At 45.3% G+C, this 27,880-nt stretch overlaps 5 protein-coding genes across 7 annotated transcripts in view; 2 read left to right on the forward strand and 3 right to left on the reverse strand.

Moving 5' to 3' along the window:
- The window catches only part of LOC135792396 (general transcription factor 3C polypeptide 3), a 29,023-nt gene extending 24,288 nt beyond the window's left edge, over positions 1-4,735 (reverse strand). The window contains 1 exon segment of the mRNA XM_065303024.1: positions 4,595-4,735. The gene's annotated coding sequence lies outside the window, so the exon portion shown is untranslated.
- Positions 82-2,012, reverse strand: LOC135792352 (SET and MYND domain-containing protein 4-like). Its single transcript, XM_065302981.1, has 2 exons — positions 876-2,012; positions 82-811 (listed from the first exon to the last, which is right to left on the reverse strand). The coding sequence occupies exons 1-2, from the start codon at positions 1,880-1,882 to the stop codon at positions 484-486; spliced, it is 1,335 nt and encodes a 444-aa protein (XP_065159053.1). The 5' UTR covers positions 1,883-2,012; the 3' UTR covers positions 82-483.
- OSCP1 (Organic solute carrier partner 1) lies at positions 2,312-4,157 on the forward strand. Its single transcript, XM_065303016.1, has 2 exons — positions 2,312-2,649; positions 3,097-4,157. The coding sequence occupies exons 1-2, from the start codon at positions 2,538-2,540 to the stop codon at positions 3,978-3,980; spliced, it is 996 nt and encodes a 331-aa protein (XP_065159088.1). The 5' UTR covers positions 2,312-2,537; the 3' UTR covers positions 3,981-4,157.
- LOC135792376 (enoyl-[acyl-carrier-protein] reductase, mitochondrial) lies at positions 4,641-5,923 on the forward strand. The gene has a single exon (XM_065303009.1). The coding sequence runs from the start codon at positions 4,789-4,791 to the stop codon at positions 5,857-5,859; it is 1,071 nt and encodes a 356-aa protein (XP_065159081.1). The 5' UTR covers positions 4,641-4,788; the 3' UTR covers positions 5,860-5,923.
- A 51-nt stretch (positions 5,924-5,974) lies between these two features.
- Positions 5,975-27,880, reverse strand: part of LOC135792315 (rho GTPase-activating protein 20-like) — a 34,798-nt gene continuing 12,892 nt past the window's right edge. For 2 of the 3 annotated variants that reach the window (XM_065302935.1, XM_065302942.1), the window contains 9 exons: positions 26,852-27,130; positions 10,364-10,513; positions 8,559-8,771; positions 8,264-8,497; positions 7,918-8,210; positions 7,648-7,853; positions 7,316-7,585; positions 7,073-7,252; positions 5,975-7,007 (listed from right to left, as the gene is read on the reverse strand). In XM_065302935.1, the coding sequence (XP_065159007.1) occupies positions 6,622-7,007; positions 7,073-7,252; positions 7,316-7,585; positions 7,648-7,853; positions 7,918-8,210; positions 8,264-8,497; positions 8,559-8,771; positions 10,364-10,513; positions 26,852-27,085 (2,166 nt within the window). In that variant the 5' untranslated portion in view covers positions 27,086-27,130 and the 3' untranslated portion in view covers positions 5,975-6,621. Of the gene's footprint in view, positions 7,008-7,072; positions 7,253-7,315; positions 7,586-7,647; positions 7,854-7,917; positions 8,211-8,263; positions 8,498-8,558; positions 8,772-10,363; positions 10,514-22,770; positions 22,801-26,851; positions 27,131-27,880 lie in introns of those variants that run through there. The other variant, XM_065302950.1, reaches the window with a different exon arrangement.

Below are 27,880 nucleotides of genomic sequence, written 5' to 3' on the forward strand. Positions count from 1 at the left end.
GCGGATTTGCATTTTACTAAATTGCATTACACCGCAAAATAGACAACAAAACTTTAAAAACAAAGAATAAAAATTGATGAATTGCCAAAACAAGGTCGTCGCGCCAACGACGAAACAACGAAATTTATTGCAAACTAACAAACATTTGCAAAATTCAGAAATGTTTTATTATTAGAAGGCAATAAGGAAAATCGGTTTAGCAAGTTTACGACTATCGATTGCGATTCACGTTGCCATAAATAAGCACACTAAAAACTAAAAACAATTCTCATCATGCTTGTGATTGTGGCTAATTGAATACAAGTTTTACAACTTGGAAATGAGTGTGTTTTGAAAAATATTATCATCGGATGGTAAAGTTTATCGTTCTGACCCAATTCAACTGTAATAAATATATTTTAATGATGAGCCAATTATTCAACATGTCAGTCATACCGACAACAAAAAACCAACGAGCGTCGTAAAATCTCTTTGCGCATATCATTAATCAACGAATCGTTTATTTGCCAGCCGGCTGTAGCACTCCTTGATGCATTCCTGCACTCCTTCGATGTTCGCTGCGGGTTGCCTGACAGCTGTGAGCACGCGCGCTTTTCCGATAAGCGCGTCGAGTATCCGCAGAATACTTTTCCGATCGGCAGCTTCCACAGCAGCGATTTCATCAGCTGACACATCCGGTTGACCTGCAACGATTTTGAGATCGTGATAAAACGGCCAGTCTTCCTTGCACGCCTCGCAGTTGCAATCGAATAAGTACTGCGACTTGAGCTGCTGTCGACGCTCATTTCTCGGCATTACAGCAAAGTGGTACCTACAAACGTGAAAGGGGATGTTCAATTTTGTACTAATGATCATTACGAACAGCGAAAACAAACCCATAATTATCGAGTAGTTCTTCTCCTTGGCGAATGAATCGTATTGCTCGCAAGACCGTTGTGGCGCCATAACAATGCCGCATTACATTCGGTGCGCACGAATGGTTGACCATTGAAAGAAAACTGTACGCACCGGCCCCTACTTCAATCATACTCCCGCTGGGTGGTGCCGACCCACTGACAGAGCGCAGTTTTTCGTTGATCGTGTGGAAATTGGACGGCCCGGTTTGCATATGTCGCAGGAGTAAGCCCTTGAACACATCGCGGTTCTTTCGTGGGCCGAGATCATTCGCGGTTGTAAAAAATGTCGTGTTCGCCTCGACGAGCTCGTAAATCAGGGCGGCGGTGACAGAGCGCCGAAAAAGGTCGGCGACGCTACGCATCGGCGTATTGGTGCACAAATTGTGGATCTCTTTATACCGGTCGGATTCGTACCTTTCTTCGGGGAGGTCATTTTCAGTCGGATATGTCTCAATCACGTCGTAGAGCGGCGCGGTGATGATGGCCAGCCGGATGGCGAACCGCGTTAACAGCGGTAAGCTGGGGCTGACGATGAGACACTCGAACTGATGATGATGCTTCCACGCATGCGATTTACACGCGGCGGAGCAGTACATCGCAAAGGTGCACTGGTCGCACGGGACGGGCGCATAATTCATTCGCAGGCATTGTTGACAATGCGTGGCGGTCACGTCGGGGTCGGCGTGCGCGATTGCGACGAACGCTTTTTCCACAGCAATTACCTCGCCGATTTGTATATCCTTTGTGGCTGCCACGAACCGCCCGCAATCGATGGTCTTCTTTATCGTTACCGAATCCCCGGCGCACGCAATTGCACTATTAGCGGCGTGCGTTACCCGCGGTATTACCTCTTCATCATCAACTCCAACTTCGTCAGCCTTTTTCGATTGTGCTAGGCGCGCAGATTCGAGTTTGGATTCGACTTCGGCCGTGTTTGCGTTCGCGCATTGGGCGGCTAATTGCAAATCCTGAAATGAAAACTCCATACAACCGAAGAAGAAAAAACAAAACAATATAGACCAATGTAGTCTCCTCAAGAAGCAATCACCTCGATACAACTGTCGAAAAGTTCCAATTCGTAAAGCACATCGCTTCTTTCAACATAAGCCTGACCGAGATATTTACCGCCCGCGACTCCGTGTGCTACGGCTTTAGTAAGAAGTTGTAAAACGTTGTACAATTTCTTTTTTGCATTCGGCGGTAAATTATCCGCTTCCTGCAGGAGTAATTTGCATGCGGCATCGTCCTTGGCGGAACAAGTGCGTACCCGACCGCAAGGCAACAGATTTTCGCGCTTTAGCAGCTCGTGAGCGAACTCCACGCGCGCTCTATCATCCGCTAGCCGAGCGAACTCGCTCGATACGGCAGCAACCTCGCCAGCAGCTGCTAGCTGCGAGCACAGCGCGTTGAAAACCTCGCCGATGGTCGCGGCGTCGCTCATGATAGCAGCAGCTGAAGGGCACGCACCCACATGGATCGATTTTCCAACTTGTTTGAAGGCTCGCACCGCCTATGCGAAGAGCGGGTGCGTCAGTTGTGAGCCTCGCCTTGCAGGAACTGGCCGTGTGGTGTGCGCGTCTCCCGACTTTCCTTCCCTGGTAGCGGCGGTGGCGGCGCGTGTGTGTGGTACAAGGCGCGACAATGTCCCGATACGTCACGCCGTTCCTCGTTATCAATCTGGGCGCCGAAATGGTCTTCGTCGTCGCGCAACGGCTGCAGGCGCAGGGCGTCGACCACGAGCGTTCCGCACTTGGTATGAGACTACTCGCACAAATACCCAACGTGTCTGCCTGCGGTCTATATTTGTTGCAGCGTAAATAAAATGCGTGCACTGCGTCCACCCGTCCGGCACCAATGCCACCATACCACACTGTTCCACACCCGGCACGTACACATGCGGCTTAAGCGCGTTTTCGTTTTTTGCAAGGACGCATGCGCTGCGGATTTCAAACCGACGAGTTTTCTTTGTTTTCCACACGCTCAGCGCACAAACTTATTCGTTTTTTAACTTGCATACATCGTATTTTGTGTTTTGTTGTTCGTTCAATAAAGAAACTGCGTTCGATTCACCTTCACATTGTTTGCGTTCTGTTGATTTGTTTGTACTCTCGTATTAACGCACCAATCGATACGATGTGAATAAACTTTACTAGATTACGATTAATACCGTGCTTCCTCTATTCCATATCGTACCCTATAGTACTGGACGAAATCATTTCCGTCCTCGTGTCGCAGCAGCTAGTCACTGAAATAGTTAAGCCGCAGGCGGCTTACACGCATCAGGCGCTCAAGGACCTCATCGAGGATGTGACGCAGTCGTCCATGATGCGACTGGACGCTAAATCGATGGATAAACTCTGGGACCTTATCACAATGGTCTTCAAATGGCAGATCACGCTCAGTGAGGACCTGCTCAAGCTCACGCAGCGCCATTTATACGAAATCGAGAACTACGTTACGCATGAAGCAACGCAGCTGCAACTGCACAAAGTGCAGAATGTCTTCGATAACTTCACGAAGATCCTCAGCTCGAGCGAAATCACCGAACTACGTGACGCCACGCTCAATTGGCTCAAAGATTTCCATGTACGGGTCTCGCTTCTGCTTAGAATCGGCTTGCAGGACAATGAAGGACGTTTTGTCGTTGACAATCTTGATCCGTTCGCGGAGGATATGCTGCGCAACCTAGGCGAGAACATCTACAGCGTCACACAGAACGGTAAACTGCTACGCGACGATGAAAACGAACGAGATATGGACGAGGAAGAGCCCAAGGACACAAACCGCAACGAAGCACTGGAACTAGAAATGCTTGCTGGACAACTGAAAGGCAGCAGCACCGCCGGTAACATTACCAGCAACGTTCTCAAGTTGTCTATTAACTATAAAGACAACCGAAGCGCTAATCATTTCGATAGTATTGCAACACGCACGGACAATTCAGTTGGCGATAACAATAATGGCAGCGCTGGCAGGCTGGAGGACATGTTCGAAGACCTGCAGCTTACAGGCGCCCCAAATGACAATGACAACGACAACTTCAACGAAGACTTGATCAATATGATCGAGAACAGCGCGAATTAACTTCACTCAATCAAAACAATCACGTACTGATCTGTCTCGCGTTAATAATTATAATAATAATAAGCTTCAAGAGGCCTATTTCTATATACTGTATATGTAAATTATGTATGTATTCATATCGCTAGGGTAAGTTGTTGTTGCTGTTGATGAAAAATAATAAAGGTTCCTACACTGCAAGGGCAAATCAATCAACATTGAAAAGAACTAGCAAGTACACTGAAGTTAATTGAACTGTGCAATCAATATTCATGCATGAACTTTGATAATTATTAACTTCTTACAGCTGGCAGACTGCCACATGAAATATTGATCAATACATTATAGAACTTCAATTATTGTAGCATGCATGCATGGCAATTCACCTTTTGAAGAACAGCGAGGTTATTAATTTGCAAGCTATACCCTAACATTACTTACAGATATTGATTTCTATGCTATTAAACTACATATTTTATTTTGGAAGCCTTCGATATCATTGTTGCAGAAATAGATGTTCATATACATACCTGAAACAATCAATATGGTAAGTATACATAATATATTTACAGAATTAAATATATGAATAGATTAAGGCATATTACGAATCGATTATTTTCATAGGCAGCCTTAGTTACCTTAGAAGACTAGTAATGTGGTAGTGTAATGGGTTAGGGGGCCTTGTAAGTGTAGAGTTCATTTGTTTTCCTCAAATGTCAGTTCACACACGGTTTATAAAATCAATAAAATTCTAACCTCAGCGCAAGCGCTCCGATTTTTCGCCCGTTTTCCTTATTTCGCCTAACAAAAAAATTACATATTTCGATAAAACATGAATCTCAGCAGAACCGTCACCATTTTCAAGCAAATTCGGAGGTTTGCGCACACCATGAACTCATCAAAATTGATCTATCGTGAGTATGGTGACCCCCTGAGCGTCGTAGAGAAGATAGATGCCACAATTCCACTGGTGCAAGCGAATCAGCTGCTTGTGAAAATGCTGGCAGCACCAGTCAATCCTGCGGACATCAACACCATACAAGGCAAGTACCCTTCTAAGCCGACCTTGCCTGCTATCCCCGGGAATGAAGGCGTAGGTGAAGTGGTGCAGATCGGTACACAAGTAACCAATTTCTCGATCGGCGATCGTGTCGTGCCAATGACAACTATGGTAGGCACTTGGCAGTCGCATACGATCTTAGAGGCCGTAGAGGCGTTCAAAGTTCCCGCCGACTTGGGGCTGGTAGAGGCGAGCACCCTCACTGTAAATCCCTGCACGGCCTATCGCATGCTCGTAGATTTTGGAGGCCTCACCAGAGGCGATGTTGTTATACAAAACGGCGGTAACTCTGCATGCGGTCAAAATGTAATCCAACTGTGTAAAATCTGGGGCTACCAAAACATAAGCATCATTCGCGATCGACCAAAAGTATCCGAATTGAAGAAATTCTTACTCAAATTAGGCGCCTCGCATGTTATGACAGAAGAAGAGCTACGCACAACTCAAATATTCAAAAACCGTGAGGTACCACGGCCGAAATTAGCTCTGAACTGCGTAGGGGGCAAAAGCGCAACAGAATTGATGCGGACACTAGAACATAGCGGTACGATCGTGACCTACGGGGGTATGTCCAGGGAACCTGTAACTGTTGGAACAGCAATGCTCATATTCAAAAATCTACAAGTGAGAGGATTCTGGATGACCGATTGGTCAAAGAAACACGCAAAATCCCCTGAAAGACGTCAAATGCTCGAAGAACTCGTTGAATTTATGCGTAGCAAGAAACTGAAGGGCCCCGTTGCGAAAATGGTACACTTTGACAACTACAAAGAAGCTCTGACGAATACTCTGTCAGATCGAGGAATGACTGGTCTGAAGTACATCATAAACTTTAGCAAGTAATGACTGAATATATCATGTAGACATAAAATTTTTAAGTTTTTGAAATAAATTCATATTTTTGTCACCACTTGCCTTTCTGCCACCCAAAGTGGAACATTTTCTTTCAGATCTGTGATGAGTTTATAAATATGTACGTTTATTTCTTATATTCTTTGTATATTTGAATACATCTATATTCCTATGTATAATATAAACGTTTTTTTATATACAAAATTGCAGTACATATAATGCATTTTATATTTAGTTCAAAGAGCCGGAAGAATTACGTATGTATTTACGTTAAAAAAAACGATAAACGCTAAGCTTACTACTTCTCCGCGTGCGTTTGTACTCGTTATTTACACCAAACATTTGCAAATATAAGATATAAGTGTCGTAATAATATTGGCGCTTAATATGATTACATATAGAAATTGAATAATATACATTATACACGTAAAACGAAAAATTCAAAATATACTCTTATAATAGAATTAGAAAACATTCAATCAATTATTACTTTAATGTTACATACAATTATTATGCGTCGAGTGAACCCTGCAGCTGGTTCACTCAAAAACATTATGGCTCTTGTAAATTTTGCATTCGCATCGTCAATCTGGCTCGAATCTCCTGTCACTTGGCGCAAAATAAATGCAAGGCGCATGCGGCATGCCTGGAAGACAACGTTGTTCTTGCACCAAGTGCATAATCTGTCATATTGTGTTTAATACTTGTAAGAATAAATGCGGACGCAATGGCGTCAGTAGATAAAAACACAAATCAGACGTAGCTTTCGCTTTCGGCGTCGGTTACCAGCAGCAACCTGGCCGTAGCGTACGTCGGGGGTGGTGGTGGCGGCGGGCGATAGATCGGCGGTAGATGCACGGGTGGTAGGTGTCGTAGAGGCGGTGGCCGACGCGGTGGTATCGGTGGCCCGCAGAGGCTTTCGTTGGATGTGCAGAATGCCTCGTCTTCTTCGATCCAATTGTTGTCGAGGGTGCGCATCCTCGCCGCTTGGCGACTCCAGTCCGATCTGTGAAACGAAGGGTTTGTGTATAACAAGCCCGGTGAGTCCCGGTCGTCCTCGGAGAGTGTGAGACCTGAATCACGGGATAATGATTTCTGGTCCTTGGAGAGCTCGACTGAATCCAGAGAAAGTCCCACAGCTGTAAAACATGAAATTTTCGTGTTTTTTTTTTGTTTTAAAAAAATTAATTTAAAGAAAACTTACAATGAAGACTATCTGATTCCTCGGCACCACTATCATGGGCGACTTCGCCGAGTAATGTCACCACTCGAGAACCAAACAAATTTTGGCAATGATTGATCAACATCTCGACTAAAGTCGGAAGTGTACGCATCGGTGCATTCTGCGACGGCTCCCAGAGCAAACTCGGCCCAACACAGACTCCTACACACAAAAACACAATAATTAGCGTTAGAATTGTCGTTGACATCGAACGGAAGCGCGTACCTAAATTGGCGGCCGACATCAGATTGAATCGCGATCGCTTCACGATGTTGTGCAGTACGCTGACAATATGCGCCAACAGCATGTGATTTTCCCTGGGCAACGTCCGCAGTAAACGGCGCAATTGTTCCACGCGGCCGGTGCTCGCCACGTTCAGCCATTCCTGTGCGTTACCGCTGAGAATTGGCTCCGGCAGACTGCGGAGAAATTCTTTCAACAATGCGGCTAACAGCAGCGCGGGCGTCGACGCGATTTCCGCGCAAATGGACGCTCCTACAACAAGCAAACAATGGCGTACAGTGTCATCCGGTAATGACGCATTAAATCCTCCATACCTTGACAGTCAACTTTTTCGCGCAGCTCGCGCAACGCCCTGGCGGATGCACAGCGCCGGAAGATGCCCTGTGTTTGTGGTCCTCGCTGGAACAACGCTCGGAGGATAGACATCAACACCTGCGGCAACACGTTGTTGACGCAGAGGCGATTCAGCGGCACGCCGAAAATCTTACACAGGTTCTTTCTGAACAACTTCAAAGGTGTTCTGCAAGTAATACCACAACATAAACATCATTAAAAACTATTCATAAAACAAACATTTAACATACTTTCTGTTAGCAACGGATGGTTTGCAGTTCGGCTTCAATTCGAAGACAATATCGCTGGGTATCCGATTGTTGTTGCAGTGAGTCAGGTCGAAACCCTCCTCGGTGCAAAGGGACTGGCGTATCCTGGCGAGTTGGATAGAGTGTGGACGCTCACAACCCAATAGTGGACAACCAGCCGAATCACGATCTTTCGCGTACAATGTGTAGCCCCATTCGTTGGCTCTGGTTTCGTCTAATGCTAAACGAGCCAACTCACCTGAAGACGTATCTGGTCCCACGCCAATTGTTTTTGACTGAAATCACACTGGTAAGTATCCGGGAAGAATAGGAAAGCATTGCAACTTACGCATTCCGTTCCGGACAACGGATCCCGAAATATGACTTTGATGTTGGTGACGGGCGGCTCCAGTCGAAGCTGCGCCTGCAACGCCTGTTGCAATTCACGCCACCATGAATCTCTCGCTGCCTGTGTGCAAAATGACACCAGGAGGGTCCTGGCAGGATTTGGCCATCCAATAAGGAATCCTGTCTCGGATTCAGGGCATGCTGCGAGCCATAATTCAGACACCCTCACGCTCTCCTAGAATTATTCCCCAAAAAGTTATTTGAAGTTCGAGAATAAACTTTAGGATTAAACTTACTTTAAGCTTGAATGTGCCACCGCTGCGTGGCTTGGCGACCAGCAGCAGATCAGAGAACAAGAACAGGTGACGTGGTTTCGCCGTCATCGGGAAGTTGGGCAACGCCATGGCACACGGTGCTTCGACCAGAAAGATACGATTGCAGTCGCGACTGAGCTCGTGCGCCACCAGCGAGAGGTCCGAGAACGACTTCTTTCGGAACGACTTGGTCTTCTGCAATACGCGAACAATTATGTAGGTACATGAGACAGGTTCAACGATATCACTCAAATATGCTAAGTCCGTTGGCCAAATAAAACCGTCGAGGCAATGATATTAAAATCCACGCACCAAATGCAAATCTATCTAGAGATAGAAATGCACACGCACCGCGATAAAACGCATAAACGACATAATCCCACGTCATTCGTAAATGATGAAAAATCTCTTGCGTTACGTAACGCCAACATGACAAACCAAAAATGCTTTGTCATAAAAAGCCCAACTTGAGATTTGGAAGAGTCCAGATTGAAAAAAATCGCGTCCGGATTTGTTTTGGGGAAAACAGAAATGTTCGTCGACGGTGTAATCTCTTAAGTCGACGCTCGCTTCGATTTGGTAATAATATAAATAAATGTGCATCATCTTCGGGTCTCGGTCGCACGTAATTGTGCGTGCGCGCCTAGGAAGCGAAGAGCAGCGCGAGGCGAAGCGAAGAGAAAAAAAAAACGAACCGTAACGGCGCGGATTACGACATTGCAACATTACATTAGCTGCCTGGACCTTCCTGCTGCCATGCGGCCAGCGACAGCCGGCCGGCCGCACGAAAAACCAAAACCGAAAACCGACCAGCTACGTGGTGTAAAATGTAAAATGTTTCTTCACACATTTGTACATCGCCACGACGACGAGACATAAATAAACGGATAGATGTTGTGTGCTGTTGCACACGCTGGTGGTTAGCCGGAGACGTCGACGACGACGTTGTTTGAAAGCGCAGGCTCCGAATAATTCGCCAGGCGGAAAAAAACGCAAATCTCCACCGAAACGACGTGGTGGAAATGTTTCACGTGTTTGCGGTGAGCCGTCGTGCCGTCGAGATTTTCAATTAAATAGGAAAAAGCGCGTTTTTGCCGCGCGCGTGTGCACCGGGAGGACAAAAACAGCGAGATGAAACAAAATACGGAAGCGCGTGCAAGTAGATCATAGCCAGCGCGCACAATATTCTATTACGGCGGCGAAAGAACGCGCTGTGATGCGGTCTCGTCTTCTCTCTGTGTTTGTCGATGCCAGATGAAGCGGAAAATGCAATGCACACACCCATACACCCGATGCGCGTGTGTGTGCATTGCATTGCCTTGCCCACATCGGCGCAACGAGCGAATTCCCCGAGCCTAATGTCGTATTTTATAACTTTTAACAACGCAAACGAAACAGAACGATAAATGACGTAACGGCGCTGATTTGTGACTCCCGTCTGCGGCCAGCAGTAGTCGGACTGGCAGTGCACATGGCCCGCTTTTTAGATAAAATATCAAATATAATAAATAAACGAATGCAGCAGCATGAAGAATGATCGCTCGGCTGGAGCGGTTGACAGGGACAGTTTTACGATTTGCATTTTTAATTCCGAGAGCGCCCTGGAAATTCAAGCCGTGTCTAATAAATCAAATTTTGTATCGCCGCCTGTAAATTATTTCGACAGCGCGATTTAACTGTATATCTGCGTGTCATGCAATTGCAAACGGAATCAAATCTCCAAACCCCGAAATGTTCCGTGAATGAATCACCAACGACGTTTTGAGCCGAACAATGAATGCACTTACGACATGATACGATGAATTCGCTTCGCTTGCGTGAAGACCCAAGTAATCATTGGGGAAGAGGTCCTGTATCCTGTCCAAATCCTTTTTTCTTCCGTTGAGGGCTGGTTGGGATCCGCTTAATAATCGGCCGTAATCCGCAAGGCGTTCAGCCTGAAACAAAAATCAATTTCGTTGAAAATACCAACAAAACACAAACTATAAAATAAATTTTTATTGTTTCTCGCATTTGCTATGCAAGAGCGCTTTCAAGATGAGAATATGTAATGAAATTAGAAACGTATCTAAGCGTCAGAGATAGAATCCAGCGGTCGTGTTGCTCTCGAGTGCAAGAGTCGTAAGTAACTCTAAGTAACTTTCTTTTTTAATAGAAGAAAAAAGTAATACAAGGTTGTTTGTCACACACGATAGCGAGTACATAGTTTTGTGATGTTTGCCCGTGTGTTGTCTTAATGTAAACGTTTAACATTCACTCCGACAAGACAAACGAGACGCGCGCGCGTCGGCGCATTCTCGCGACCCAACGCATTCAATTCCGCTGCGCTGCGCGGCGCGTTGTCGTTCGATTTCGATTTTTACATTCCCCGAGACACACTGCAGCCGAAACAACAATGCGCTTCGAAAAAGCGCGCATGTTTCGAGAATTATTATTACGCGGCGCGCCGGATTCGTTTTAAGCGGATAAGTGGCTGGAATTATTGGCAATTAGAGATCTAGGTCCACGACTTTTATTTTCAATCATCGCCGCGTGCGCCGGACACAGCGAGAATTATGAAATTTAATTGTGATCGAGAATTAAGAAGCGATTTCCAACTCGCCGGCGCGCTTAATTGCCAACGTAATTATTTGATTTAACAAGCGGTATTATTAATAAGTTTCGCAATCGCGCCCGAATTCAATCCGCTGCTGCACCGAACACGTTTATGTTTACATCTCGAATTGAAAGTAAATACAATCAATTCAATTAACTCCAGTGCACGATTTTTTCCGTGCCCCGAAAATTCAAACCACGAAATAGATAATTTTCCAATTAAATGCGTTTACCTCGCGACGCGGTAAAAACACTAAAGAAACGTTCTCTTTCCATCGCCGGGCTGGTATAGGTATCGATGCTTATCGGATCCGCCGTTATTCGAGCAAATTTTTGACATCGCATTACACGCACCGAGCGTACGTAATTGAAATTTATCTGAAAAAGTGATCTCCAATTACCGGCCGCCGGTAGCTCAATTAGTTCGACTGTGGCCCGCGCGCGCGCACCATCGTGCTTAATTAAGTTAAACAATTTCATTTGCGTCTCGCCCCGACGCCGTCGTTTGATTGATGATTTCGGCGAATGCTGCGTACCGTTTTTTTTTTCTTCTCTCTGGTCTTCTTTGTATATTTATCATTGTTCGGCGGTGATTTTCGGGCGATCACATGTCCGAACCTCGTCGAGAGAGGATTAAATCGGTTTACTGTTAGCCGCTGCTAAGTAGCGCTTCTTTTGGTTATCGATAACGCGCACTCGAACTTCCCAACGGTACATAACATACGTGGACAACAAAAAAACTATTCAGAAGCATCACTAACCAGAGATATTTATATAATCACAACTAATAAATAGAGCAAAAAAAAACAGTGTTGAAGTTTAATTACGGCAAATGCTTGTTGATAATTGTTTATAATTAATAATTAAACAGCAAAAAACAGTCGTAAAACTAAAAATGGTGGCCAATTAAAGCGCAAATAGAAAAAACCGCGTGTGAAACTCGCATATAATATAATCAATCGTAAATAAATAACTAATAAACCAATTAATTTTTTTTTCAAAGAGGATTTAACTAACTGTTCATCTGCCATTTGGAATGGAATGTGATATCATCGTATGTATGATGTAATGATTGACAATTTGATTATTTGTCAAATGTTCAACAGCGGCAAAAATCTGTTTCAAGTTTTGAATCGATCGTTAAACTCTTAACTTCCACGATTCTCCTGTTACTAATCCCAGACATTATTTGTAAGCAAAGTGCACGCAGTGTTTATTATCCTGACTCACAGATTTGCACTGCGTTTACACCATCATCGCCCGCTGAAAGAATGTAATCGCACTAATTGAGGCAGATAAATTCGATCGTCGAGAGCCAGGCAGCAGCACGTTATGAATTGCAGGAGACGCGTCTAGGATAAACACAGCTGTGTTTATGCGATGCGTGCGTTTCTGGTTTTTGTTGGGCACAAATTCGAATTCAGTGCGTATGCGTGCGCCGCTGTAGAATGTCAAACGAAAGCAAGCAAATCTCTTTCGCAAGTGCACAGGCGCACACAACATCAAAGCAACCATCCGCAACATCTGTTCCCATCGGCGCGCACGCAAAAACCGGCAAAACACTGAAATGGTGCAACATCGGCGCTGCGTTTGTGCGTCGATTGTTTATGCATCAATCACCGGCGATAATCCGCGGCATTCTTGCAATATTTGCCGCCGATTTACGAGCGCGCGCATCAATCGAAAGTCACTTAGCGCGAATTTATTACCGCCGCACTTAATTAATGGGACGCGCGATTAGATGTTTTTTTTTTTGTTTAGAGCGCGCGAATTCACGCTGACGGTGCTGTCGAATCAATTCATTAAGCAGAACGCAGGCTTGTTTTATTATCGAGTTCCACTTAGTTTTTGTTAAAAATTAATGCGTTATCTCTTTAAACTTAACGTAAAGTTTTATTTTGCGTCGATGTGCATAAAGTTCACGTTTTGTAACATTCGAATATTTTCGAGAACGAAGACGTGCATATTGAGTTTCTAGGCATAAATTAGCTGAGCCAGGTTGCAATATAATGCATGCGAAATTAGCATACGTTGTTGCAACTATGCAATTATTATTTAACATTCAATTAACGACAGCACGCTTTGCATAAAATAAACATTAGCGCAGTGTTTGTTCATTTTTCAACGCGGTAGTGATGGCGATTACGATGCAAAGTTCGCCGTAAACCGCTGCCAAAATCGCACTAAGCAATTTTCATTTCTCGGTAAAGCGCATTTTTCAACAACGCCGCGAAGACGTTGGCCAATCGTCGCCGTGCACACTATAGGTACCTAAACGTATTGATGACAAGAGAGGGCTTGTGTCAACACTGCCGATCGGCAGCGCAATGACTTAAAACAAGAGCCATTTGTTTTGCAAACAATTACGATATTCATTACGCTTTATTTATGCGTTGTGCCATTTCAGCGTCGTTGTTCTCACGATCAAATTGTTTCTGGCCGGAGAACAATGATACGCGCTCAGTTTAAATGTTTAATGAACTGAAGAATGCATTGCCTTCATTGACGTGCGCCGCGCACCAAACTGAAGACCGAGGAAAAAAAAGTAAATCAGGACACTTATGTCGAGCGTTATTTCTTGAAATTTTTCACTGTTACTGCAAAAAAACATGAATAATTTTTCGTGAAAAATTGTCACACAGTGAAGAAGTTTACAGCCCTGTTATACGACACGCCTCGACACGACCGAGTTCTCTTGTCACGTCATTCATTATGATTATCATTGCCATTATTATTATTATCTTCATTATTATTAACATAAATGCTATACCCATAATCGTGCATGAATGCGAAGCAATCATGCAAACGTACGCGTCTCGCCCGGTCGCTGAATGCTGCACACATGAAAAGCCGAACCCGACCAGTAACCACTTTTCTCGCAAGCCCATCTCCACACACGTGTGCGCCGTTGTTTCGCGTACATTTCATTTCTCTTCTTTTCATTTTTTCCGCCTTTATGTTTTTAAACAACGCGCGCGCCTGAAAACGCACGAGTTTTTTTTCTTTCTTCTGTTTGTCGTCTTTCTTCCAGCGCGCGCACACACAAGAGAAGAGATATACCACACATGCATCTTCAGTGCGCGCGCGAGACACGTCGCTGCCCGCCGAAGACACGACACGAAAAACGCAAGTGAAAGTTTTGCACTTGCGGCATGTAATAAATTAAGCGCATAATTGCCACTCATAATACACTCATATCGAGTTAAAAACGCAAGTCAAGAGACGCACACACACCAGCGGAGTACCATGTGCATAATGAGTGCGGAGTGGCGAGAAAAAAGAAAATCATAATATCGCTTGTAGAACGATTTGAAGCAGTGTCCGAGCGACGTCCGAGCCAATTAGGAGCAGGAGCATTCCGCGCCTATCGCTGATGATTCAAGTTCAAGTTAGAGATCAGGCGCGCTTTAACGTTTTTCAGGTGAAAGTTATTTATTGATCGTTGATCATCTAAGATGTATGTGTTTCAATTTCAATGCGCAGATTCGATCGGTGCTGTCGCATTGTTTCGCCCAACGCGAACTTTCTTTCATCAATATTGATCATATTAGCGCATTCGCGCGCGAATTAATTTGCGTGCGGCGGCGAAAGTACGGTCCACTTTTATGATTTTAATGATTATTATCCAACAGCATTCATTTATCGACTGATCGACTAACAATTAAAAAAACTTTCTATTTCATTGTCAGCCGCAGTGCGCAATTGAATAGTATTGTGTAAGATCGCAATCTTCCTTCATTGCTTCCATTAGAAGAAGTGCCTGTCGATAGGTTTTTAATTGTTCGTCGCTTTCTTCCTCGTCCGCACACACACACACACACACACACACACGTGAAAAGCAATTGTGGAGCGCGCGCGATTTTCGCCATCACCGAAAGGTGCGGCCCGAGCAAACATTCGTCAAACTTCCGTCTCATCCGCTCGTCATTTATCTACCTGCGCTGATGGTGGAATTAGCGAGCGGTTGGGAACTTCCGACGCACTCTCGAGAATATAATAAGTCGGGTCCGAAGAGCTGTGCGAGAAGAATGGCGCACCAGACGTTTCAGATAAACAGATAAGTAGCCGAGACGAGACCGAGACGCCGCAGATACACAATTGTCAAGATTGGCAGCGCGGCTCTTAAATACGTACGCGTTTTGCCGTGTGTCCCGATGTTGTGCAGCGCGAAAATTGAAAGCATGAAAGCAGGAAGTCGGCGTTGAACGCAGCGGGAATTCTGTTTGCTTTGCCGCGACGAAAAATACGCGTTTAAGAGATAATTTCCGATCGGTTGAAAAATGCGACGCGAGCGGAGAGAGATTTTTCAGGCCGATGTACACACGTCTCTGCCGCAATCCGCTCAAGTGATCTGAATGCGACCTAACTGTACGCGAACAAAATACGACCGCAATGTAAACATCATCTCAATATGATATCAATATAATAAACTCGATACGCCGATAGGTGCTCATCGAAATTTTTGATTGACATCGATTGTTATCCAAGTTATCGTTGCGGCGCGCTGCGTTTTTTTTTCTTTCCATTTCGTTTATTTGCATCCAGCGTGCATTCAATCTTCCTTGGACGTCAGTTTTTCATTTTTATTGGTCGACCTGGAGGGAAGCCCGCGCTCGCCGGCATTATCATTATTTGCCCGGTTATTATTAGCTTTCTTGCGTCGTCGTTTTCGTCGTCTGTTCTTTTGTGTTTTTAATACATTTTTTCGTATAATACGGGTACTATTAAGCCATATAGGTGTACGCAGGTATTCTGAGGCAGCAGCGCAGACAAATGCATCAGCGCTATTAAATTGGGATGTGGATGCATTTTTATTGATATATTATTCTTATTATGGCGCGAAGGTATTTTATATTATGCGTATGCATTATTCCGGCAATATGATAAGTTACTACCAATTTTATGACTTTAATTCATCATCCATCGCGCGATGGCATTTTATTCGATTTTATCAGCCGTCGTAACTTCGAGGCGATGTCTATTACGATGTCTATTATCATATCGATATCACTGCCTTCTTTTTTCACCTCGATTTTTACGGGCGCGCATTCGGATTGATTTATTACGATTTTAAGTCGTATTTAATGGGCGGACATTCATATGATGATATAACGCAATAAAAAAAAACACCACACGTTGCTAATTACATTTACACATGCTCAAACCTAGTACCGACTTGGTAAATATTATTATTTTCTTGTTCGCGCACACAGCGCGCAGAATTTTATTCTCTGATTGTTATTAAACACTGGCATGTTATATAAACACCCCCATTGTGTGTGTGTGTGTGTATGTGATTGTACTTCAGGTCGTTAAATAATAATGCGTAAATAAATTTTGATAACAAAACAGCCGAAATAATGATAACAGAAGCGTAGAATATGTCTGCGCGCATAACATTAGCGGTAACAATAGATCCGACAGATAATTACTCATAAATTACACGATATTCACGTCAATTAAATTTAAAATTACCTAAACACAATTAAACGTTTTTTCCCTTCCAAGTTCCAAGGCGCGTGGCCTTAAGATTCAAAGAGAATGTAAATGTACGCATACGTAAGTCAATTTATAAAAAAAAAATCTGTTCATCAATCATACCTGGATCTGCCGCAAACATAGAAATACATAAATTAAATGTTAAACGTTCCAATGAAGACATATTTCAAGGACGTGTGAATTGATTCTGTTCGTTCGTTATTTTCGCCTCAAAAACAAATAAATTAAATAATGAAGGATATTTCAGTGTCACATGCTTTCGTGCATGTCCTGCCGCACGACGGGGCCACCGACAGAAAATGAAAACGCACTTTTAACAATAGAATTAACCGCGCCGATAAATGCAACAGTGAATTACAGGCGCGCGAGAAGCAATTTTAATATGGAGATTAATCTCGAGATTAGGCCCGAAGTGAAGTGAAATACAAATTAAAATAAAAAGACAATGCGCGCGCGCGGATCGGGACAGCGGACGAAGAAGGCGACGACCGTTCCACATTTCGTACTTATCGCTTACAATTTTACTTTCTATTGTATGTGTCTCTTTGTCGGGCGGGCACGCGGCGCGAAAGAAACGCGTCGTCGGAATCGGAGGTTTTCGAGAATATAACACAATAATAAAGCAAGTAACTGACATGCAAAGCAAACACATCCACATGGTGTTGGATGGAAAGAAAGTGGATGTAAATTCCAGCACGGTGCCCCGGCCATTATCTCCTTCGCTGTGCGGGTTCATCAAGAAAATGAATTCCTTTCAGTCACGGAAATTCCGATCCCCTCGAGTTGGTTTTGTGTCGGCGCGTGGAATTCCGGCACCACCTCGTATGCTGGTCGTGGCCGATTCGTGAACGAAATGAAACGCAGCCGTGCCTAATCTAAGGTTAAGGTAAACACGAATGAAGGTGACTCCGGCGACGCGTGTCCTGCTTATTACGGCCGCGCGCCGCACGGCGAGCTTTTACCGCGTGCCACAACGTCGATCTCCACCCACGATTGTCGCCGGGCCCGCCGTGTGTGTGTATATAGACGAAAATCTCTGGCCGCCGCCGCGTTCACGCCTCGTAATAATTCGATATGCGACATTAAATCGACGCTGCACATTCAAATAATCGCGCGCACGTGCGCATTGTGCGAATTCGCCACGGCAAAGAAAAGCTCGCGGGAATAATTGCGGTTGCGCGACGACGTCTTTCCGACTCGTTGACGCCCCGGCAAAGCGATCGACACCTTCGCGCGCTCTTGTTATAATTATATCATCGATGTAAATGAATCGCGATCATCAACTACGCATCACTAGCGACAGGCGTAAATAAATGTTTGCGGGCGCTAAATAAAATGCTACACGCCTATTCGCGCACGCGTATTAATTTCATACTTATTTGCATATCATACGGCCGAGGCAGTCAGTAATACAACACCGCTGTAAGAATTAAATCCGCGTTCGTTTTGGGCGTTTGGAACACTCTGCGGCCACTTAAAAACCTCATCGAATATGCATAAACATATCTCATTAATCTGTTAACATTTTTCTTGGATAATTAAATAGCGTTGATTTTTTTTTTTTTAGTTTTGGAAACAAATCGGATACCGACGCAATTAACGTTTGAGAACTTCGGGCAATAAATCACAAATTCACGTAGATTTCTAAACGCGATGCAAATTATTTAGTTCGCGGCTAGGAAAAGTGCTGGTCCATTGCATGCAGTCGCATTTCGCGAATTGCAATTGATTATAACAACAAATATAAGTTTCGAAGGCGCGCGCGCGTGGAGAATATAAGTGTCTATGCATCGTTTCACAAATGGGTTACATTAGATTGCCGCGCGGCGCATTCGCATGCATTCGCGAATTTTTGCCGTTTCTGCTTGTTTATCAGCAGCAGCAACGCGCAGACATTTCGTGTCTTTCCTAATTCATCTCTCGCGAAATGCCAGCGCGCAAACAACGCGTTTTATTACTTCATTTCGATTCATTTCGCGGATTCGGATCGCACTTGCGCAATTTCGGCGCTTTGTCGTTGGCTAATTGCGACGGCAATGCGCTGGATGCGGTCGAATCGGCGGTTTAAAGTTGAGATGGAAATTGTGGGTCATAAGTACCGCGAGAGCGTTGGGTGCGCGCGCGCGCGCGCAACTCGATTGCTCGCATTCCAGAGCGCGCACGGCTCAACGTACTCGCGCTCAACACTTCGCGAGTTCTTCGGGCGAGTGTGCACGGTGCACAACACACACGGGCTGCCGGCGCGCGGATGATCCGCTTCGCGGCGGGATGCGAAACGCGCTGATTAGAAGCGGCCGCAGGACGGCAGGAGCGCGTCGCTGCGACGTCGTCGTTCCGTTAAAGGTACGCAAAAGCCTGCGTGCCAGCGTGTGCAGTGTGCGCGCGCGCCTGCCCTCTCCCGTCGTCGCCGGGCGCGCATCGCGTCTGTCTCCGCGGCTACTTCTTCGTATTCCGCTGATGTGTGCTTACATTTTCATGTTTTTCCTCTTGTCCGGCCGCGTTGCGTGTTCCCGCAGCCACCGCGTCTATTGTACACTTATACGGCGAATATAGCTAATGCAAAGCAAAAGCAAAGCACTTAAACCGCAGAAGGCGAGGAAGAAACCAAAGAAGAACGCGCGACGAGACGCAAGGAGGAGCAGCACCGCGTACGCATATGTATAAGAATATAAGGAGCTGCGCGCACAGCTTGTTGATATGTTGGTTGATGAAGTTTAACGACCTTTTTCGATTGCAGCCGCGTTTTGTTTCGTATTTCATCTCGGCGCGGTCGTCGCCGGGTGGTTGTGCGCCGCGCACGCATGGCGAACTTATTAGGATTCCACATCGCCGACCATCACCAGGACCCGCCGTCGTGTTCCTCCACAAATCCGAATTAATATGGCACCATTCCGGCGATAAAGGAGCCACATAAACAAGAGGACGCACTGGCAGCACACGCGAGGAATGCAATGCCACGGCGACGATGACGACGATGACGGCGACGACCTTTGGCCTTAAATTTCGCGAAACGCCGGATCTTAATCGCGATCGCGCGGCCCCGGCGCGCTCGCTTCAGGTAAACCCCGACGGAAATATCAGGTTTTGGGTCTGTGCGCGCCTTTGTGCGAAACGTGCGCGCATTTTTGCCACGACCTGCCTGTAGCCTGTAGCCTGGGTAGGAGGTACTTTATTGGGCCTCGCATTTCGGGGATCCATCTGGCGAGCGCGCGCGCGCGTGTCCCTTCGGCCGCTGCTTCCCAGCATATAATATAGGTGATGCGAAAACCCGAAATGCACAAACGAGTTAAATGGCATTCGCGACGGGCGTCCGCGATGACCTTGCCGATTACAGTTATGGCGAGCGTGCCCAGAGCCAAAACGTTTTCCGCGCCTCCTTTACATATTTTCATTGTTTCTTAACCCATCATTTTAATTCGTTCTAGGTGTCTTTTTCTCCGCACAGCCTATGGAATCAGATAACGTGGACGTGTGCGAAAAAATGCGGACAGCTCGCGGGCCGTACCACAACGCGCGATCGAAAGTAATCTGATAATGCGTTATTAGCATTTTCTTCCCTTTAATTTAGCCGGCGTGTGGTGTTCCAGAAATTCCTTTATCATCGCCTCCATTTCGTCACTTACTTTTCGACGACGCGTCGCTTGATTAAATTTATGTTTTCTTTTCGAAGACATGCGCCTTTATCTCATCTCGATTTCTCATGCCGGGCGTGCAGCGGCGTTCGGATGTGCATTTCATTCTTTCGGGGTCAACGTTTTTAGGACTCCTTATCGCCCCAGCCAGTCAGCGCTGGCTCATCTTTTAAATTAAAACGTAAATAAATAACACATTCGAGGATCTCAAGAATGCAGCAGCAGCCGAATTCACTCCACTTATTATTATCACACGTTATCAGGCGTCGCGAGTGACTTTTGAGAATATTTTCTCATCAGCAGTGTTTCCATGTCGTTAACACTGCGGCAATCATCGCGCACAGCATAAGTAGCTAATAATTTTAATGAGCTATGAACGGTCGAACAAAACAAGAAGTGAAATTTTCAGGTACATATTGCAATGGCCAACTCTCTCGTTGTTCGGTTTTATTGGCGGAGTGCAATTCGTCGAATAGAGTTTTCATGATTTCCAATTTTCGTAAACATGCGCGTAAAACGCGCTGCGTTATTGCACTTGTCGATAAGAAATCAAATCTGTGTTTGCACTATTTTTCGATTTGTTGCCAACCATACACAACGCATTCACGCCTGCAACATTCACGAGAGGCGAAAAAAAAAAAAGGAAAACGATTGTGTGGAATAAATCAACATCGCATTGCGTATGCTAAGTATAGATCGGTACGCACAAATAGCCAATTGGTTATTTTCTAAAGTCAACAATGTCAACCATACACAAACATGTCGGTTGTGAGTAGAAATTTAGGCCGTTTTGAGCAGCGCGCATGTTCATTTGACCCTACGCCGGAGTTGTTTGCCGACATGACATGCAAATCCTTACAGCTCGGACTTCTTGCAAACATGCAACTATTAAATTCAGCTCTTTCTCTAAATAGAGACGTGCGCATGTCATGTCAGCGTATTACCATTGTGCACTTGTATTCGGATGCGCGTAATTTTAGCGCTGCACAGCGCCGCGGTCAACTCTCCAGCCCGACAAGAATAGAATTTCGAATTAGATGTAAATGCCAGGCGCAGGCATTCGCAAAAAGATGCATAACTTGCGCACAAATCGCGCGCGGAATTAAAAACGTTTGGGAGGCATCCGCACGCACGCGCCGCGCACATTTCTCGAACACCATGTGAATAAAGTTGTAAAGATGTCGGATAGAGAACTGGAAGTCATTAAAACCTTTCTCTTTAATAAGCGCGTTCGAGTTCTTGGCACGTATTTAACCCTTTTGCACTTACTCGATTCTTCTTGCGCGCGGCGTGCGAGAGATAAACTTCGAAATGAGTGATTTTCACTGCCGGCATGGCAAATGGGGAAGTGCGTTTTTCTCGCTGGCGCGTACCTTTTGAAAATATTAATCAGCGCACGACCGGTCGCGCATGAATCGGCGCGTTTTCCGCGTTTCCAGCAATTCCGGCCGCCGAGCGCGACTAAACGATTTTTGATTCTTTTGCGCGTGCGACACAATGCGAATGGACGAATTTCTATCAGCAGGGTTACACAACTTCCGGTCGGTCGGATGCTCGCGTGTCGTGATTTCACATGTGTGCGCGCGGATGATGGACGCGAACGCAAACATTAAGTTCATCGCTTCCATCTATCTCTGTGCATACATTTACAGCGTGAAAAATACAACGCGCTGGAAACGGATATAAGGATCGTCAACTTTTCTTTTCACCGACGCCAACAAAACAGAATCGAAATTATAATCCGCCGTTCACAAACGCGCTAAAATTTCAAACCGGCAACAGCGATTGTTGTGTGTCGCCGCGTGCAGAAAAATTTCCCATCCGCGTAAAATTCGTCTAAAAGTCCTCTTGAAAATGTAGTTATTACAATAAGTGCTTGCTTTCCAACTGCAGCTACATACCACCGATCGTCGTTCGCTCGTCACACCCTGGGAAACACATACGTTTTTCTCACAGCTATTACACTGCCACCGGTTGTGTTCCCTCACACATAGACACAACAATAATAAACACACATTCGCCCATACCAACAACAACAACAACAGCAACAGCGAGTATGTGGTTTCGCGCGCAACAAAGTTGAAATTAGTCGGAATTAAATACACACTCGAGCATGCGAGTGCGCATACGAAAATGTCGGGTACACGCTTGGTTAGTTAGGTGCTTATTAAAGTTTCCGTTCTACATGACAAACATATTATGACCTTTTTTTTGTGAAGCGCAACACACATGATGAATTTCGTTCGTAATTAAAACCGGAGTGTCGAATCGAGATCGAATTGGAAACGTATAAACCCGCTGAGCTTTTTGTCGCAGCGAACGTGCACTAATACGTTTTTAATTTCGAGCATTGCGCAATTGAATAATGACGATGTTCGGATGTCAGTTTTTGATCCAGAATTCAGCGCTTCATGCATGACTGCCAACTGGATTAATTTCGAATGAATGAACAAACAAGCACTGCTTACCCACAAATCACGCATTTTTGCACAAAACACACAAGTTTACAGGTTAAAATTAAAACTCTTCGCGTGCACGAGTCCCGCGCGACAAGACGACCTTTCGATGACTGCAGGCGCACGAAGCCAAAATGTGATTTGACAAATTTTCACTCAAATTGACATGACAATCATCGCCGCGTCTCTTTCCAGCACAACCTGTGCAGTTTCTTTTCTTCTTCGCACGCAACACAGGCCGGTTCTACCTTTCTTAACCATATTATGCATTTATTGTCTGTGCCTGCGCTTATGTTTATCTATTTGTCATTATTCCACGTTTGACCCACCCTGGCCCATCGGCCGGACAGCAAGCGAGGCGTCTGGTCGAGAATGGGTTCATCACGTACGGTGCGCAGTAGCTTCTTGCCGTGCCATCGTGGGAGTCAGTCCAGTTGTTGCGTTATAAATATTAGAAACGGAATTGCACTGTCGTAAACGAGCATAATACAATTCGAGGGATTCCGAATGGTGACGTGACATCGAAGATGAGCGAGTATAAAAAGTGCACAAATATTTGCTGTTATCTTTCGGGCGGACGTTGCCGGCTTTTATTTGTGGCCATTTCCGCCGAGCGGACCAGCGGGCGGGTCTCGTCTAGTCGATTCTCGTTATTTTTCAACAGGTTGCTGTTTTGGCACGTATTTACGTAAAAATACAGTCATTACCAGCACGTCATTAGACACGCGCACGCTTGACTCTTTTTTTCTGTGTATTGTATATTGTATGGTAGGGGTACAAATTCTCGTCGGAAATTATTTAAAAAAAAAACTTAAAAACACATAATTAAATATTGAATTTTGTTCGCAGTTAGCGTAAATCATGAGTTTGCCGTAAAAAATCTAAATATAACAAAATTTATTTATACTTGCAGTGATTAAAGTACTTTAGTCACGGGGTGGAGCTTGCGCATGCGCATTTGCTGCTCAGCTTTCTCCATGAAAATCAATGCTCCCATAAAAATTTTTAAAATTTATAGAGTTTCTGTGTGCAATTTAAATTTTTCTCAATGATTAGCAAAAAAACATGATGTATTGACACCGAAACTCAGTGGCATGAGACAAATTGAGAAATATATTTTTCGTTTTTGCGTTCAACGCGCGTCATACTGCTTTGTTCTAAGCCTGGTATGCACGACGCGTACGGAAAGCGCAAAGCGGCCCGAAAGTTTATCTCTAATATTATAAATGCATGATTGTATGCAAATCAGAGCTGCGGCGTGCTCGGACGCTTGGGAGCGTTCTGCGTCCCTTCGGTGCGCGCTCTCACCGCGCCGCAGAAAAGTCGCGTGTAACGCAATGAAGCAATGAAATACTAACTAACGCAATCAAACGAAAAGCGTGTCCATTAAGCTGTGTGTTTGCGCCGCGGACGAGACAAACGACGAGTAGGCGCACAGTGCGCGCGGCCGCTCTCTTTATGCGTCTATAATTTTGATTTCTTAATTCCATTTAATTTACTATTACTCATTGATGTCCGCGGCGAGCGCGCCTATTTAGCTCGCAGCTCGTTCGGCGCTAGGAAATCTAGGATAAGTGCTCGTAATGAATGCTTGATTAGCTACGTTTCTTGCGCATCGCGACTTGTAAATGATAATAATTAATTGCGTCCACCGGCGAGAGCGCCTGAAAGAAATCTTTGACATTTTCTGCGTTCACATGATAAATTACTTCGGATGCATTTTAACATCGAGCGAATTAAAATCGCAAGAATCGAAAATTCGATTTAATATCTTGAGATTCATAGTCGTGGCTAAAGTACTGCACTGTAGGTAAATGCGCCTGCGCAAACTCCACCCCGTGACTAACGCCAGTGACAAAAGTACTTTAGTCACGGCCTTGGTCGTCCGTGATTAATATAAGCCATTAGCCAATCAGGGCTGTGCACACTGGACTAATAAAGTACTTTTTCTACTTCCACCTTTAAAATGCCCGTTTTTCCTAGATTTGATACACAAAAAGTGTTTTTTTTAAACACAAACAGTCACGGCTGTGACTAAAGTACTGCATCGTTAGCAAATGCGCAGGCGCAAGCTCCACCCCGTGACTAACACAAGTGACTAAAGTACTTTAGTCACGGCCTTGGTCGTCCGTGTTTAAAGTAAAGAAAATATTTAAAATTAAATAATTTTTCGCTCACCGGGTGAAAATCATGCGAAAAGAAAGGTTATTGGTCGCATTATGCGGATTCTCTCCTTCCATTGCCCCGGCGTAATTGAAATTCTCATTCTAATCGCATTTATTTAATTCCGAATCATATTCCACGTCGTATTCGTGCGCGCTCTCGTTGCGGCCGCGCGTGTTGCGGTTCGGAAATTATTCGCGTAGTTATTGGGGATTATTACCCAGCCTCATTGTCATACAATAGAATTACGCCGCGCTGCACGCTTTGTTCGCGGCGTGCAGCGGAGTTCGCTGACGCTGACGTCCTCCCTGTTCCTGTTCCGACTCCTCGGCGCGGCGAACAATCGTGGATGCGCATTCTATTCATAATAGAACTGTTATCTCAACCTTTCCAGCCGCGACGCGCGCGAATTTCGAGCAATAAAACTATGCAAATTTCCGCGCCGCGGAATGTACCTACCTATATATATATAATATCAACTTGTTTTTTCGCTGGTTCTTGTTTAAAATATATATCTGCAGGCGCGAGCGGGACCGTTATCCCCGCGTGCCGAAAATGTCCAGAGTGAAATGATAATTACGCGCATTGTTTCATATTCGATTCGCTAATCATCGACGCGTGGAAACGCGTTTCGAATATTTTCCGCGAGATCGGCGCTGACCCGCGCAGCACTGTGTGATAAATCTATTCCGGCGCGAACGTGCGCGCAGCATTCAATGCATATATCATATTGTTGTTAATTCCCGCGCGATAATATATAGAATTGCGTTGTCGGTGCAGCGACAGAGCGCTTTCGTTTTGCCCGAACAATCCGCGCTCGACGTGCGCGCTGTGTCGAGCCGTCCGTCCGCTCGAAAAATGTGCGAACTCGAAACTCGTACGATTTATTATTAACTAGGCGCGGTCATATTATAAATTACATTATACGCATGTCATCCGCGCGCGCGTGCGCCGGTGTGAGTGCGCGAATGGATTTGATATAGGTGTTTATAAATAATAAAATATAACGCGCGCAGGCTGCAGGGCTGGACTCCGGGGCGGCCGCGCGCCGATTTCAACCTTAATGATCCCAGTTGTGACCTCATTTGCTTATTGTGTTACTCATTTACGGCACTCGATCGAATGGCGGCGGTATCAATTTACAAATTCCTCTCGTCCGAGTCCTCATTTCGCGCGCGTACAATGCCGTGCAACGCCACAATGCGGCTTAATAAAATGCATTCGACATAAATGTGATCCATATAAGTGCGCCGAGAGTCTGATATAATGTATAATGCGCACTTAGAGAGTTATTTGTTATTTGCCATTCGACGTTTATTTGGCGCGCCGCGCTGCATTCTATAAGGCGTTAAACGCTCCGCAAGTTTCATGTGCACGATTTAATCTCCCATTCAAATACATATTCAATTACATCCACTCAAAAATAACACGATTAAATTTTACATGCTTATGATGTTTGTTGAGCCATGCGCATGCGCAGGTGTACCGTTAAATATATAAAGAAAAAAATTGATTTTTCCGCTTTTTTTTGTTTCGAATATTCGTAGCATTCTTTCGCGTGTGCAAAGTGCAGATGCGTTCGCGTTGGGACTTTAGATTCGTCGTTTCGAGCGCACATTTCAAGGCTTCTCCGAGGGTCGTTTCCATACGCGAGGCGCACGATATTCGCACGCCGGCATGCTCGGCACGCCATATCTAGCGGCTTCTAGCGTCCGCGCGAGCATCGCATGCTCGACGGCGGCGACTTTTTCCTCCGATTATGTCCGAGCCGCGATTTACGCACGCGTCTAATTGTGAAAAATTGTAAACATTTTAAACAGTATGACCTCCTCGACGCCGAGCCGCGAACAATGCGCTTTGTTCCGCTCGTGCGACAAGTGATTCCGAAGTAATCCAGAAAAGCAAAAAAAAAAATATCAACTGCACTCACCTCTTTGAGACCGTCCAGTCGGCCAAGACTGCGCGCCTGTCGGAGTCCGGGCTCGGGCACCCGCCGGCCCTTGCGGCGGCGCTCCAGGAGACGCGGTTTCCTCGTCGCGCTGGTCGCGCTCGCCGGCAGGCACTCGTCATTGTCCTCCGGGTCCGAATGCACCTCCGGACAGTGATAGGTGTGGCGGCGGCGCGCCGCCGGCGACGTTATGCGCGTGATCAGGTTGTCGAACATGCTGACGGCGGTGTTTCTTCGGGGGCAGCAGTTAGTCGCACATCCCTGAAACAATTAATAGTATATTAAGTATCAAGTGGAGTAAAGAAAAGTTTTTGGCACAAAAAAAAAAAACAAAAAAAAAACACGTTTATTTTACTCCCACGACAGTTTTTTCACCGTTTTGAAAACAAAACGTAGTGCGGATGCCTAAGACCGTGACAAAAATACTTTAGTCACGGGCTTTAGTCACGGGGTGGAGCTTGCGCCTGCGCATTTGCCCATGGTGTAGTACTTTAGTCATAGCCGCGACTGTCCGTGATTAAAAAACAACATTTTTTGTCTAAAAATCGCGAAAAAATTGACATTTTAAAGATCGAAGTAGAAAAAGTACTTTATTAGTCCACTGTGCTGGGCCCTGATTGGCTAATGGCTTATATTAAGTCGTCCGCGGGTACGTGCCGCGGAAAATCGCATAAATATTAAGTGCCCCGCGATACGCGCAACGAGAGCGAACATTAAAAATGTAAACTTGATGATGATAATAATGATACCCATGCACGATATTTAAATATCTGCGCAGAGGAGCGCGCGCGCCGCCTGCGAGAGAGGAAGTCGACGGGGGCAATTATCCGGACTAGTTTTCACACACTTAGAAACTACGACATATAAACTTATCGGACAAACGTTTGCCATTTTCGTCCGATCTTCTTCCTCATCTGCTTGTCTTCCACCGGGCTTCTTATCGGCGCGACGAAACGTATGCGTTTATTCACTTATTCACCTTCGCCGGGGAAAATTCAATCTCACGCGAAA

Source organism: Atheta coriaria, unplaced genomic scaffold, assembly GCF_025399875.1.
Source record: "Atheta coriaria isolate IRGN ID8LTWV9N9 unplaced genomic scaffold, Caltech_Dcor_3.1 hic_scaffold_1_pilon, whole genome shotgun sequence".
In the NCBI taxonomy this organism is placed as follows: Eukaryota; Metazoa; Arthropoda; class Insecta; order Coleoptera; family Staphylinidae; genus Dalotia; species Dalotia coriaria.

Coding starts and splice junctions, on each gene's coding strand:
- LOC135792352 (XM_065302981.1), bottom strand. CDS start 1,882: ATGGAGTTTTCATTTCAGGATTTGCAATTAGCCGCCCAATGCGCGAAC. Junction 812..875: donor GAACTACTCGATAATTATGG/GTTTGTTTTCGC, acceptor TCACGTTTGTAG/GTACCACTTTGCTGTAATGC.
- OSCP1 (XM_065303016.1), top strand. CDS start 2,538: ATGTCCCGATACGTCACGCCGTTCCTCGTTATCAATCTGGGCGCCGAA. Junction 2,650..3,096: donor CCACGAGCGTTCCGCACTTG/GTATGAGACTAC, acceptor CGTACCCTATAG/TACTGGACGAAATCATTTCC.
- LOC135792376 (XM_065303009.1), top strand. CDS start 4,789: ATGAATCTCAGCAGAACCGTCACCATTTTCAAGCAAATTCGGAGGTTT.